The sequence below is a fragment of the Protopterus annectens genome, chromosome 12.part0 (assembly GCF_019279795.1).
Source record: "Protopterus annectens isolate FY-2018-M chromosome 12.part0, PAN1.0, whole genome shotgun sequence".
In the NCBI taxonomy this organism is placed as follows: Eukaryota; Metazoa; Chordata; order Ceratodontiformes; family Protopteridae; genus Protopterus; species Protopterus annectens.
Window position 1 is genome coordinate 1,150,813,370 of NC_056746.1, and position 15,692 is coordinate 1,150,829,061.

The 15,692-nt window shown below is 39.9% G+C and overlaps 1 protein-coding gene across 1 annotated transcript in view; it reads left to right on the plus strand.

Annotated features, from left to right (window-relative positions):
• Positions 1-15,692, plus strand: part of GSS (glutathione synthetase) — an 880,848-nt gene that overhangs the window by 570,070 nt on the left and 295,086 nt on the right. Inside the window, exon 9 of the mRNA XM_044090175.1 lies at positions 2,722-2,916. Within this exon, the coding sequence (XP_043946110.1) occupies positions 2,722-2,916 (195 nt within the window). The remainder of the gene's footprint in view (positions 1-2,721; positions 2,917-15,692) is intronic.

The following is a 15,692-nucleotide window of genomic DNA, read 5'->3' on the forward strand; positions in this document are numbered from 1 at the left end:
TCACTCTTAGTGAGATGTTAGTCCATGGGGGAAACTAAAGAGGCAGTTGATTGTGGGAGGGCTGATGCGATACAGGCAGCATGGGAATCTTGAAAGGTAATTTTGTCCCTGAGCCTTACACTCCTCCGGATTGTTCACATTTCCATTTGTCTCTCTTTTCCTTCTTACTTTCATTTTTCTCCCTTGCATGTGTACCCTCTTTCTACTTATAAATGGCAACAAAGAATTTGTTGAGAATCTTGACCATTTCTTCTCTTCCCTGAAGTCAGCTGGATTGTTTTCCTTCTTTACCTTAGCTGTCCTGATTTCTCTGACTGCATTTTTCCAAGCATCTTTGTAAGTTCCTTTTACCCCATCTCTCCACCATCGTCCGCTTTTTGTAAGCCCTCCTCTTTGCTTTGAAATCTTTCCTTACTAGCTCCTTCTACCACATTGGTCTTTCATTGTTGTTTGCCTTTTTCATCTGTGCCTCCACTTCCATTACTTAACACTTGCTACCCTTTGTAGTATCCCATACCACATTGTCTATGCTTCAGTCCACCATTATGTCACAGTTCGCCCCTCTTTGTCTGGTACCACTGTTTTACTCCCTAACATTCCCTCTTTTGCCCTGTTAGTGAGTGAAGTTTATTGTAATGTGTTTTGTGTTTGCTGGTGGTGCCCTCTCCATGACCTCTCATACTCTGCAGTTCCTGTTTTACTCTGCGTAGTGCTCAGGATCCTTCCCTTTCTTACGTTTCCATGATGTACAGTACAAATTTCTTATGTGTTGCTTTCATAGATTTCTTTTCCCAAATGGCCCATTTTGCTGGAGTTTATCTCTTGTAAGTTAAGATCTGCATTATTTGTACCATTTTCTTTCGTCTCCTTTTGTCATTGGAGACTCACTAGAGTTACAAAGGATATAGTGAACATAATCCTCTTGCCTCTTACTGTCTGGGCATGGAACTTAGTTTTCTTCTATTCTGAATGTTTAGCATGGCTTCCTTTTCTTCTTTGTCTTAGTTCTGTGCTTCCTTTTGATCCAGGATAATATTTCCCAAGAATGATCCACAGTACAGTATTCTGTCATCAGGATCCTAAATTTCAGTACCCAAATTCTCAGTCTCTGGAATACTTGACAGGCTACAGAATTCTCTGTTAAGGCTTTTTAGAGATCCTATAAGTTGAGAATTATTTCAATAAAAAAAAAAAATCAATTCAGAAAAATGTTTTTCTGTTCGGACCTTGGAAACCAAGGGTTTCTCTCCAAGTGTCAATTACCTGCAACGCCTAACTGAAATATTTTTTATGCAGATCTTGAATATTCTGCTATGTGGTCCATGTTCTACCCATTTTCTAGACCAGCTAAGGAGTTTTCCATTTTCCTCATAAGTATTGATTGCACAAGTATTTTCTCTGGGTTTACTCAACTACCATTTAATATCTCAAGATAGTTCAGATTTTCTGTTATGCTACATTTTTGAGCATTCAAGTTGAAATAATAGGGAGGATTCTAATATGAAGGGTGATTGTGGGCATAACTCAAGAGAGCCACATGTTGGATTAGAAGTCCTCCGCTTATTTACTGATGGATTGCATATTGTAAATTTAAAAATTTCACTGTGTATCATTAGTGATATTTACGAGTGCGATACATTTGGCCACAGCACTGAGGAAAATGCCTCCTCGTTATTTATTCCTTAAAATTGCGTTTTTGAGGGTGCTTTGAGAAAAAAATCGGAAACTAGTGCTGCTGTGCTTTATGTTAATGGCGATAAAAGTACTGAAATATGGTACTAACCTAGGCCCTACCCATCTGTGTTATTACCACCTGCACTTATTGAATCCTTTTCCTACTTTCTGAGATATTCTCTTCATATTATCTGGTATAAGAGCCTTACTGGGGTAATAAAGCTGCAGAATATTCTTTTAACAGGTGCAGTTTTCCACTACATTTCCCTGTTAATTGTAAGAAGTTTGTAGGACATTTCTACTACTTCTAATGTAACCTTAGCTTTTTCTGTTCAGAGTAACTTTTTACCTTCTTGAATGGGTCTTTTTGTATCACATTGCTGACATGGAGAAATGTAACTTTTTTATACAGAAAACTGGAAGGAACATTGAGCATCCACCCTGCTTTGAAGTTTTTAGCTAAAGAGTCCTAGGTTATGCCACAGCCAGTCCCAATGGTATTACTTGTTGCAAGACACTTTATTAAAGATCTGCCTTTGTGTTGAGTGCCTCATATAACTAACTACTTTACAGCACTGACTGCACTTCTCGTCATGGCGAGTCAGGAATAAAACACGAGTCGTTCTGTGAAAGGATAGAGCTGACTTCGCTAAGTGCTGTCAAGAGAATGGCACCTTGGTCGAAGTGAAAAACAACCTGATGATGTTGCCAGTGGATTCAGTCGAAAAAGCAGAGTGCTGCATTAGTGGAAATGTGTTTTGTGCCACTCGTACATCAGGTAGGAAACTTTTATATGTAGATTGGCCAAGTAGTTATTTGTAAGGATGCTCATTACTTCCTAACTACCTTCCAAGAATAAGCAGTAGGGAGAACTTGTAACAGTGATAAGCACAGGTTAGTAAGTTCTAAAATAGAAGAGTATACATCATTATTAATTGCTTCCTGTGGAGTTATGGAAGTGTTTATTGATAATTCAACTTACAGTGAAGAATTGTATGCAGCCATTTTTGTGAAAAGATGAATGACAGTTTAATGTTTCATAACTAGAACTGGCAAGCAAGATTGTTGATGGAAAGAAGTAGAGCGGTGAAGTGCCCTGATATTGCAACACACTTGACGGGGGCTAAAAAGGTTCAGCAGGAGTTGGCAAGGCCTGGAGTCCTAGAACGATGGTTTCCTAGTGACCCAGAGACTGTACGTCGAATCAGAGCTACCTTTGCAGGCTTGTATTCCTTTGATATGGTAAGTGTGGATGAACTGTCTGTTTTGCTAGATAGAAATTGGGCTCAGTGAAAGTGAGCAAGAAAATTCTGTGACAAGACGCCAAAGCTTTTTATAACAGGAGCTGACTTCCTGTGCTTTTTATTGGTACCAGAATTGCAATTCAAAAACAAACTGTATAGTAACTGTTTGAGTCTGTGGCTTGAGTTAAGGATTTGCCATTGCAAACTGTGCTTTGTTTGTGTTATGTTACTACACCTGTTGTGGTATCTGAAAGGGGCAGCTGCTGCACCAACACAACTGTTCCTCTGTGTTTGCTCATGTAATTTCTGTGTCCTTTTCATTGCAATGCGTTCTTTATTTAAAGCCAGGTGAATTGGACCACTAAGGGTCCTTCCCTTTTTAACATGATTGTTTTATGAAAATATACAGGAATAATAATTTCTCTGTATGTTAGTGTGTTTGTATGTATGTATACACGCACATACATACATACACACACACACACACACACACACACACACACACACACACACACACACACACACACACACACACACACACACACACACACACACATATACACACACATACACCTCTTAAATGTACCTCATTTTGAGTCTTAAAGTCCATGTTCCTTATCTTTCCACTTTGTCAAGGTCTGTCGCACATTTACTGTTAATTTTTTTTTCAAATAATATTCATAGTATAGCATACTGAATCCTATTAATTAATCAAAAAAAACAATTTATAAGTATAAAGCAACACATTTTAAACATCCTATAAACTTTGTTGAAGTTGTTAGTAAGCTGCTTCTACATGTTCCAGCAGTATGATATTGTGTGTGTGTGTGTGTGTGTGTGTGTGTGTGTGTGTGTGTGTGTGTGTGTGTGTGTGTGTGTGTGTGTGTGTGTGTATATAGACACGTGTACTCTTGCACTTGTGCGGCAATCATAAACACAGGTAGTCAGGACTCAGTTCATAGAACCTGACTCGATAGAGTTCCAAATGGTATGAAACTCTGCACTGTACAACAGTGTCTCGTTCTGAATATACTAACTCTGAGATCATGCTGCAGGCTACACAGGGGAAAAGGGAGTACTAATTTACCCCAGTGTTTCATGGGTCTACAGCTGCCATTACAGAAACAGTGAATTTGCAGGGTGCAAGCCACATCACTACACCCCAACACTCTATAGCTGTAATTATACTACCTCCAAGGCTACACAGTAGTGAACAACGGAAAGCATCTCTTAACCCCTCTTAAAGCTGTGCAGTCAGTTTTGTCTTGATTGATGTGATGCAATAAATTGTAACCCAACAAAGTGCTACTACAATTGCTTATGTAAAGTTACTGTGTGTAAAGCTGTGTGTATAGTTTGCATTTCTGCATGCACCCATGTATGTGTATATACACACATCAGAGGCCTCATGGGATATATGCAAATCACCCTTTAAAGAGATCAGGTGTTTCAGCTAAATGGCAATTCTGAATGTCCATGACTTTTTCGTTTACTTAATTCTTGTGTCTATTTATGGACAATTTCAGGCTATTAAAGCCAAACTCCTCTAGCTGTGGGCATGCATGTTTCTGCCTTCTTATGACATTATCAGCACAGCATAAGAGGAATGTTTGACCTTTGGAAACACAGGGTTGTTGTGCACAGCTGATATCCATAAACATAAGGGTGTCTACAAAATATCCCAACTAACAAACTAAAACAAAGAATAAAAAGGTCACACAGATAACCAACTCGTTAAAAAACACAAAAAGTAAAATCTAGCAAAGCTAGACTTCTGTGTGATACCTTAAACCTCTTGCATCAGAGGCGTCACGGGATATATGCAAATCACCCTTTAAGGATATCAGGTGTTTCAGCTAAATGGCAGTTCTGAATGTCCATGACTTTTTCTTTTACTTTCATTTTTAAATCTATTTATGGACAAATTTCAGGCTGAAATTGTCCATAAATAGACTTAAAAATGAAAGTAAAAGAAAAAGTCATGGACATTCAGAATTGCCATTTAGCTGAAACCCCTGATATCCTTAAAGGGTGATTTGCATATATCTCATGAGGTCTCTGATGCAAGAGGTTTAAGGTATCACACAGTTAGAAGTCTAGCTTTGCTAGATTTTATTTTGTGTTTTTTAACCAGTTGGTTATCTGCGTGACCTTTTTACTCTTTGTTTTAGTTTGTATACACACACACACACACACACACACACACACACACACACACACACGTGCATGCATTAGGCAGACTTGTCAAAATGTACTTGTATACACAGCACTGTTTAATAAGCTGTAATGTTATTGCATTGTTAAACCACCATTATTGCAATTGATCAGGTTGCATTATTTAGGTATTGGCACCCAGACAAGGTGCATTTTACTTTTTTTCTCAAGAAAGTGTTTGAGCTGAGAAGGGGGGGGGGGGGCATGAGTGTTCATGAGCCTGATATCAGTAAGGGAGGAATTCCAAAATGTTGTCATGCATAGGGATGGTCTTGACAGGTTGGGCTGGGGCATTACGAGGAGCACTAGCTAGGGAGTCACTTGATTTTAGCACTTTGAGACAGTGTTTCATTGATAGAAGCTTGTTGATCACATAGAAGTGATTAGTATTTATTTCTCATATTTTTACCAGTGAGATATCCTATGCAAAAATGCAGATTCCAGTGGTAACTTCACAGTATGACCCTGGTAGACTGAAGGACTTTTACAACAGCAGTGTACGGGTTATATTTTTTTAACAGCAAGCAGTGTTAGCTTACTACAGGTTCAGCTCTGACATATTGTTAAAAGTGATACTGTAAAAAGACTATATATCCGTGCTGACATCTTTTAAAGCCTTAAATAGGGAATAGTTGCAGAAGGAAATGCATAAAGAATCTGTTGATATTGTTTAGGCTGTTCTTTTCACCACGTTTGTCCAAATTTGTGTGTGGTTCTCTTACTCTTAGCCGTGTAAAAAAAAAAAATTGTGATTCAGGAAAATATTAACCATTTAAAATAATAGATTACTTCTATGTACCTCTTGAGGGTCATGTTAAAACAGTGACACTGTTTAATTTTTTTTATATCCTTCTCAGTTCACAATGATAATACTCCTGACAAGCTGACTTCATATCCCCAATATCTCCCATAGCTACTCTGGGTACCGGTACAGATTGTTGGGAGATACTATGGGCATGCCTGTTTGTTGGATGGGTCTTGTGCCTCCAGATAAGAAAACGTTTTGGCCACCAGCATATAGAACACCCCCTTGAGCTGTTGAGTGGAGTCAAGATTCTAGGACCACCATATTGTCGACAGCATTTTCTCTCTCAAGCCCTACCCATCCCTAAATATGCTTGGCTTGCATCACTGCATGGATGTCCATTAGTGCTGAAAAGGAGCCACCAAACTTGTATGGTGACACTTCCCTTATTTCCTTCTCCACTTTACTGTCTAGTAATATCACTGGAGTTTGCATAGCGAGTGGATCCCCCCAGCATGTTTCCACACTCTCCTTCCTCCCCAGAGAGGAAAGCAGTCATTGCCTCATCATTCTTTCCTACCTGCACACACATTGTTGGCCCATCTAGTGCTCACGTTGTCTGAATTGTAGCTATGGTTCATCCCTCCATGTTACTTAGATGACCCATTTTGACATTACTCTTTCTGTTTAAAAAAGACTGCTGACTACCTGCTTGAGTATCACATCTGCGTACATATGAGATTCATGTTGCAAATAGGAAAGGGTACTTCTCCACCTATTTGAATATGGAATCCTTTTAGCAACTGAAGGCTCTTGTAATTCCTCAGTTTTACATTGTACTGAACAAAATCTTTAGGTTTCAATATTCCTAGAAAAGGAAATCTCTATACTACGTTTCAGAAAAATGTGATTCTACAGTTCTCTTAAGTGCAACAGTTATTTTATGTAGCTTAATTTATAAATGGTTTCCTCACATTGTCTGTCCCTCTCTTGTTTATCAAATCAAAACCACATGTATTGCACACAGCCTCATTAACTTGAGCTGCACTCCTTTTGCTTTCCTGCCTCCACTGTTCTTATGTAATTTGTTTTTCAAGGGCAGTTTCTGTCTGAGCCCTGAAAATTTGCAAATTCTATTCTAGCTTCAGTCAGTTCTTTTTCATTGTTTGTCTTCTGATTAAAATGTTTGTTCCAGCATTTTCAAATGTGGCTGCTTTAAATGAACATTTATTTTTTAGTGCTATATATTTTCGTTGTCTGCATTGTATATTTTATTGCTTTGTATATTTTCATCAATTTTGACATTGCATTTTTGTCCTTTTTAAGAGGGTATAGCTGAAAATGGGCCTTTGGTCTGGTCTACTCAACAAAATAAAATGGAATAATAAGATAAAATCACACTGGCTTAGAATATTGAGAGCTGTCAATACAGCAGTCCAGAATAGCATGCTGCCTGAAATAATCTGACTAAATGTGAACTGGCTCAGATAGGGACACTAAATGTGAATTGACATACATATTTTAACAGAGTAGGACAAGGGAAATGTGAGGAATTAGGCAGAAGTCAAGGTTTCTATTAGTGTGTGTCTGTTGATATGATGTGTGTGCATGTCCATGTGTCCATACCTCTCAACCTCTTACAGCAAGAAATCTGGACAGAATCATAAAAATGGGGGTCAAAGGCCCAAAAGTAGAGACAATGTTTAAATGTTGCTCTTACAAACTTGGAAATTTGATAGAACAACAGATTTTACATTAGCATGAATTTTCTGAAAGGTGTATAGTGTGGAAAAAACAAGAAAAACCTAGCTAAGCTAGAGTTTTCACTGTGTGATTCCTTAAAAACCTCTTGTAAAAGAGGAGTATGAGATGAATGCAAATGACCGCTTTAAGGACAACAGGTGTTTCAACTATATGGCGATTCTGAATGCTCATGACTTGGATCTTTTTAATTCAATTAATAGACAACTTCAGGTCAATAAAGCCATGCAGTACTAGCTGTGGACATGCATGTTGTAGCCTTTTTATGACATCATCAGCACAGCATAAGTGGATTGTTTGGCCAACCTTTAGAAACACAGGGTTGTTATCCCCAGCTGTTGTCCCTAACCATTAAGATGTCTGCAAAATATCCCATCTAACAACTAAATAAAAGAGTAAATGGGACACAGCCAATCCAAATGGAAAAAACAACAAGAAAAACCTAGCCAAACTAGAGTTTTCACTATGTGATACCTTAAAACCTCTTGTAAAAGAGGATTATGGGATAAATGCGAATGACCATTTAAGGACAACAGGCATTTCAGCTATATGGAAACTCTGAATGCCCATGACTTGCTTCTTTTTAAGTCTATTAATGGACAAATTCAGGCCAATAAAGCCAAATCCTAGTGGCAGTAAACATGGATTTATCAGTCTTCTTATGACATCATAAGCACAGCATATGTGGACTGTCTGACCAACCTTTGGAAACATAGGGTTGTTATACCCAGCTGTTGTCCCTAACCATTAAGTTGGCTGCAAAATATCTAACAACTAAATAAGAGTATTGATCAACTACTGGTCTGATGTGACAACAACAATCTAGCACTGAATGTCAGCAAGAAAAAGGAGCTGATTGTTGATTTCAGAAGATCTCAAGTACCATACAAACTTCTAGTGTTGAAAGGGATGACAGCAGAAAGGGTCAGGAGTACAAAGTTCTTGGGTGTTCATATCACGGAGAACTTATCCTGGTCAGTCCATGTATCCAGCACAGTCAGAAAAGCTCAGCAATGGTTTCACCTTCTAAGGAAATTTAGGCAGGCAAAATTATCAAGCTCTATACTTCAGACCTTTTATAGGGGCACCATTAAAAGTGTCCTGACCAACAGCATTACAGTCCGGTATGGGAGCTGTTGCATTCAGGATCAGAAGGCTCTCAGGAGAGTTGTAAGGTTGGCAGAAAGAATCATTGGCACCTCCCTTACACCTCAGGAAGATCTTACACAAATGCATCGACAGGGCCAAAAAGATTTCCAATGATCCAACGCATCATGCCAATGGTCTGTACACTCACTTCTCCTCAGGCAGGAGATACAGAAGCCTGCATTGTAAGACCACCAGACCACATAACAGTTTCTTTCCACTCTCCTTTAGACTGTTGAAGTCTTGGGAAAAACGAACCATGAGTCTGTCGAAACACTCAACCAGTTCTGTTAAAAAACTATCCTATGGATGTGCAGTAACCAAGTGCAGCACTAAGGTAGCTCACCTACCACACTGACGGACAGTATACAAACTATGCCATAATTCAGTCTAATCACAGATGTGCTTTTATTGTTTAAACTTTACTTTGACAATATTACCTTCATATTGTTCCTTGTCTCCTGTTCTGGGATGGATGTGGGTCACTGCTGTCCTACTTTGCTTAATAATTGCTACTTATTAAATTTCTACTGTGTCTTTTTATTATTTTTTCTCTATGTGTGCAACTATTTCCTGCGTTGAGAACAAAGCATTGTAATTTCGTTCAGCTACACTGCTGTGTAGTTCTGAATGACTGTGATGCCCCTGCACTGGCCCAGTAATCAAGGAACCTCAATCCTCACCCCTAACACCAGTGAGGGATGTGCACATTGGGAGGATGACAAGAACACTTACAAGAATAATTTCCCTTAAGAGCACACAGAGATCACAGTCGGTCTGTGGGTAGTTTCTCCCTCTCTCTCCAGATCCCCAGTAAGACTCCTCACTGGCACAGCTATAGGGTTAAGATCTCAGCAGAGTGGTCAAGCTAAAACCTTTAGCATCCTCTCTGTCCAACCAGTACTTCGTGTCCCTTCCCAAGTAGCACACACACACACACACACACACACACACACACACACACTTTGAGATTTGATTTATATACACATACACGGACACTCTTGGCGAAGGCTGGCACAGGATTACTAGCAATGTCCCCCTTATGCCCAGACTATAAGGTAGTAATCACCGCCACCAACCACCTCTTTATCAGCTACTATAAGGCCCTTCCCAAAGGGTGACCAATTCCACTGTGTAATGTTATTATTATCCAAATAGTAAGTGTGGCCAAACTTTTAAGGCTATTTAGGTGTAGCCAATACAATGTCCCAAGATACTTATGCAAGTACACTAAGAGCTTAAATATCTCTACACAAACCAGACACAATTGAAATGTTTAAATATATAGGTATTTTTCCATTAACGGGGCAACAATCGTACCAGGACATATAGACTGAAAAATGTTAGTTACGAGACGATGTTGATTGAGTTAGTTTGTTGTTCCACTGTTGGTTATTAAATTACTCACAGCCTTAATTCATAACATTTTTTTTACTGAAAAACATTTTTAAAGTATAAATTTGTGTTAGGGTATAGCTTTAACAAAGTAATGTATATAGGGGACTGTGAACGTCATTTACCCCATCAGTTCTAGTAGCGTACTTTATATGCTTAAACCCTTAACAGACTTTGCCCTGAAAAATTAAAAACTATACTAATGTGCTCACGGATAAGCTTTTCTGAATTACCACCACTAATGGCAAACAGCCCGCCTGGTTGCTCAGTACATATAACACAATCTAGTTTACATGCTATGGCTAGCCAATGTGGAAATTAAATAAACTGTATCAACAATACTTGGAGAGTCTTGTCTGTTCAGATAAAAATACATTGCTTACATTTGTGAATAATTCTGTTACAAATATAAATGTTGGGCTAAAGGAGCATTCAATGGTGTGAGTGTGTTACAAATTTTATTGAGTGACAGCTTTTGCATGGTCTTTTCTGTATTGTGTCAATGAGACTTGGATAGTCAGTCAGTTTGTTCAGAGGAAAATAAAGTGCTTACATTTCTGGATTATTTCTTTACAGTTCTTTACTACACCTTGAATACTAACATATATGTTGGGCTAATGAGGCATTCAATGGCGTGAGTGTGTTACAAATATTATTGAGTGACAGCTTTTGCGTGTGGCTTGTTGTCGCACAGCTTAGAGGATCTGTAGTTAAACTGCCAAGTGCCAAAATGGGGTAAAGACCTGAATCTGTACAAGTATATAATTATGTTATAGTCATGAAAATGTAGTGGAAATGCTAGAATTTTAATTGAGTACCAACTAGGCTTAATAAATCACTTTGTGAGTAATACCGTAAATGTGAGTGCGATGCAGGAATCAACAGTCACATTTTAAACGCGATTGTTAAGTTGAACTCAAGTGCATTTTCATGTCTTTTAACCAGGTGTATGTAAAAATTAGAAATGTCATCTCCTTTTTAAATTATTAAGCAGTAAAATAGTTATACATGCATCCTGTTATAATAAGACTAAAAAGACATGACAAGTGACTGGATTCTGACCCCAGCAACCACGTTTGAAGTGTTGTCTCGATAACGGAAATGTACCAATATATTTAATAATAAATACTAAAAACACAAGACAATACTCAGTAACTCAACACAGTGACAACAGAGTTCAGAATCACAGGAAATATTTAAAATCAACTTTGCAGAACAGTCTCTTAAATACAGAAAACTTCTAGACTAATCTTACTATATTCCTATCTGTCTCTAAGAGCGATACTGTCATCCAAGTCTTACTTACAGAGCAAGGCAAGTACACGTGCTGAATGGATGTTTTCAGATCCAAGACAACATACAAAATGCACAGACTCACTCACTGAGATAGTTCTTAAATTACTATCAAGCATTTCTGTTGGGTTATCTCAGATTACATCATTCTTGTCACCTCTGCCTATAGTTTCCAGGCTAACAGAAACTTAAAAGTAAGCATCCCTGTGTCAAAAATACTTATCTAATAGATGCTTGCCTGGAACTAGAAGTCGAAAACAAGTTGCACACTTTTACCTTTGAAACCTGTAATTATTTCCGTTTCCAGACAACGGAAAGAATTTCTAGCCGCAGATATTCTGTCTTCTAGCCGTGGTAAACACAATTGTAAAACTCTTTACTTGTCAACTTATTTTCTTAGAGTTTTGCAAGTTAACTCTGTTCTTTTCCAGTAGGGTACACTGTGGTTACATTCTTGAAGCTTGGCACATAATGTACAGTTTTCTTACATTTGTAGGACAGGCATACAGATCATATTACTATTCACAAACATTGAATTATTTACAAAATTCTAGCTGGGCTGGCAGCCTTCACAATGACAATAAAGTTTTCTTTGACTTTGACCTTAATGGTTAGGGACAACAACTGAATATAACAACCCTGTGTTTCTAAAGGTTGGCCAAACAGGCCACTTAATACTGTACTGATGATGTCATAAGTAGACTGAAACATGCATGTCCACAGCTAGTAGGGTTTAGCTTTATTGGCCTGAATTTGTCCATTAATCAAATTTAAAAAGAAGCAAGTCATGGGCATTCAGATTTGCTATATAGCTGAAAGACCTGGTGTCCTTAAAGGGGGTCATTTGCATTTATTCCATAATCTTCTTTTATCAGAGGTTTTAAGGAAACACACAGTGAAAACTCTAACTTGGTGAGGTTTTTCTTGTGTTTTTTTCCCCAGTTGGATTGGCTGTGTGTCCTGTTTATCTCTTTTATTTAGTTGTTAGATGGAATGATGTTCTTCATCTCACATTGCTGCAGTCATAACCTGTGGGTAGTCCGCTGTCCTCGGTCGGCCCGAATACCAAAGTATTAGGCTGGCGTCGGTCATGGGCGCTCAGATCTGACGTCAGTGCGTCGTGGTATTAAAGCGCATGACCGACGTCATATCCTCAGTCTTTTTTGCCGCATGGTCCGAAGCAGAAGCAGCGTTTGCAAGTGCCGTTCGGCGTTCTGAAATTTTCGTATTCTGAGTTTCAGACCGAAACCAAGTTGGGCTAAGTACCCCGTTGGGGAATATTTTGTTTCTTCTTGCCTCAGTTAATTCCGGATGTCAGAAAAAGTGAATAATTGTATTTCTTGTGGGAAACAGATACCGCATAGGGATTACCACTCTCTGTATTCCTTGTTTGGGGCCTGAGCACGACGTAGTCGGGTGTCGCTTTTGTGCTAGATTTAATAAGCGCACCATTAAACATAGGTTAGATTGCGCTAGGCTTGTCTTCGGTAAGCGGTGTAATTACAATATGCCGTCGGATCCTCCGACGCCCGCTACCGCTAAGAAGCGCAAGGAAAAATCGTTAAGGTCCAAGCAGGATGAGTTGTCCGTTCCGGACGCCGGTTCTTTAGAAACTACGGTGGAATCTGTAGATCCAGCCGAGGTTTCAGTTGAGTCTCAGGGGGAGCCGTTAATTTTGCAAGATGTGGCCTCTCAGGAGTCAGGTCAGGCTGAGGGGGCCTCTCAGGTTACTGTACTCCCTTCTTTACCTAAGGTGGTTAGGCCTTCTCCTTCTGGCTCTAAGGTACCTTCCAAGGTCAGGCCTGGTTTGCCTTCCTCTGGTGTCAGTCCTAGTTCTGCAGGTGCTGTGCCTAAAAAACACATGCTTAAAATGGCAGAAGATTTGATTTCCTTAATCAGGGGTTCTATGCCCCCTCCAGATAAGAGGCCTAGGGTGGAGCCAGAGGTGGAAAGTTTGGAACAGGCTTCAGATTATTCAGAGTCTTCGGCTGAAGACATTCAGGATTTTCCTCCTTATTCTGATTCAGACGCAGAGGATTCCAGTCCTTCTGCTTCTCCTCCAGAGGATTTTTCTTTTTCAGAAACCCTGCATTCTATGAGGGAGAATTTTAAATGGGAAGGTCAGGATTTCTCAGATTCCCGAAAGAGGCTTAGGGAATTTTTGTTTTTACCACAACATCGGCCCTTAGCTGTACCTCCTGTTTTGGATGTTGTTCAGGATGTTTTCTCTGAGGCTTCTTTTAATCCAGACTCTTTGCCTCCTGCACCTGTTAAGCCTGATAGGTATTACAGAGTGCCAGAGGCTCATAAATATCTGTATAAGAGCCCAAGGGCTGACCCAGAAACTATTAGCCAGGGTCCTAAGGGTGTCAGGGCTTCTGTTGTAAAGAACCCAGTTCCTATTGATAAAGATTCTAGAACTTTGGATAGGTGGGGTAAAAAAGTGTATACCTCTTCCACTCTAGCAATGAGGGCTTTGAATTGCCAGTTTCATATGTTGAAGTACCAGAATTTTCTCCTTACTCAGTTAAAATCTAAGGTAGATGCTTTGGCAGAGGGCATAGAGTGTAAGGAATTACAGGATTTGGTTCATGCCTCTGATCAGGTGGGTAAGCATTCTTTGCAGTGTGGTTTCGATGCTTTACAGGCTTCTTCCAGGGTGGCTGCCACTGGATCAGTTATTCGCAGGCACGCCTGGCTTAAGGATCAGAACTTGTCAGAGCATGTTAAAGCTAGAATTTTGGATGCTCCTTTGCAGTCTGAAGATTTGTTTGGTTCTCCTGTGGAGTCTGTCTTAAAGAAAATGGAAGACGAGGCTAAGTCTATGCAGACTGTTAAAGATTTTTTGCAGGTGCAGCCCCTAAGTTTAGCAGGAATTGGCCTACTAAGGGATGGGCTTATCCTTCTTCTGATTTACAGTCTAGGGGTAGATCTAGACGTGGTAGGGGCAGAGCTCAGGGTTCTTTCAGGCCTAGAACATGGAGTTCCCCTGCACAGTCTACAGGTGAGGGCAGGGGCCAGTCCTTTCGTAAACAGGCCCAATGACCTGCATCTTCAGCTGCCAGATCCTTCCTGTCTGGCAGCTCCTTTGGGAGGAAAGTTGGCATTCTTCAAGCAAAACTGGCTTTTAGTCACCCAGGACAAATGGGTGTTGGACATTATAGACCGAGGCTACAAGTTTTATTTCCACACATTGCCTCCTTTCAAAGGCATGCCAGACGTTCCTCCTCAGCAAAGGGTAGAGGCTCACAAACAGATTTCTTTACTTCTTCAAATGGGGGCTATACAGCAGGTCCCTCCGTCAGAAGTGGGCCTAGGATTTTATTCTCGCCTGTTTCTCGTACCAAAGAAAGGAAACACTTGGAGGCCAATTTTGGATTTATCTATCCTCAACACGTACCTGGACATTCCAAAATTCAATATGTTGACGTTGCAACAACTTCTGCCTCTGTTGGGCAAAGATCACTGGATGGTAACTCTGGATCTCAAAGAGGCTTATCTTCATGTTCCTATCAGGCCCAGTTGCAGGAGGTTCCTACGTTTTCGGACTGGGACTTTACATTATCAGTTCTCTGCATTGCCCTTTGGCTTATCTACTGCGCTCAGGGTGTTTACAAAGGTTCTGGCTCCAGTAATAGCCTTCTTAAGGTTAAGAGGAATACAAATTTACCCTTATTTGGACGATTGCCTGATTCTTGCTCAAGACAAAAACAAGCTACTTCACCATCTACAGTATGTTATGGCAGTGTTAAGGTGCCTAGGGTATTCTGTGAACGAAACAAAGTCCAGTCTAGTACCCTCTCAGGAAATGTGCTTTCTGGGTGTGAGACTGAATACAGCTTCCCAGATGGCTTTTTTGACCCTGGACAAACAGAGAAACCTTACACTTTACTTCCAACAATTGTCTCTACGGTCCAGGCTGACTGCAAGGACAGTCCTTCAAGCCTTGGGGTTCATGGCATCTTGTATTCTGGTGCTTCCCAATGCCAGACTGCATATGAGGAAGCTACAATGGTATCTCAAAAATGTATGGACGCAACACTGCCATGATCTGGACACTGTCATTCAGATAATACCTTGCATTCAAAAGGAATTTTTGTGGTGGGCTCAGGAATGTCACCTAAACAAGGGACTCTCTGTGACCCGACCAGAGGCGAGTCAGATCTTAACGACAGATGCCTCGGACAAGGCTTGGGGAGCTCACCTCAATGGAAAATGGG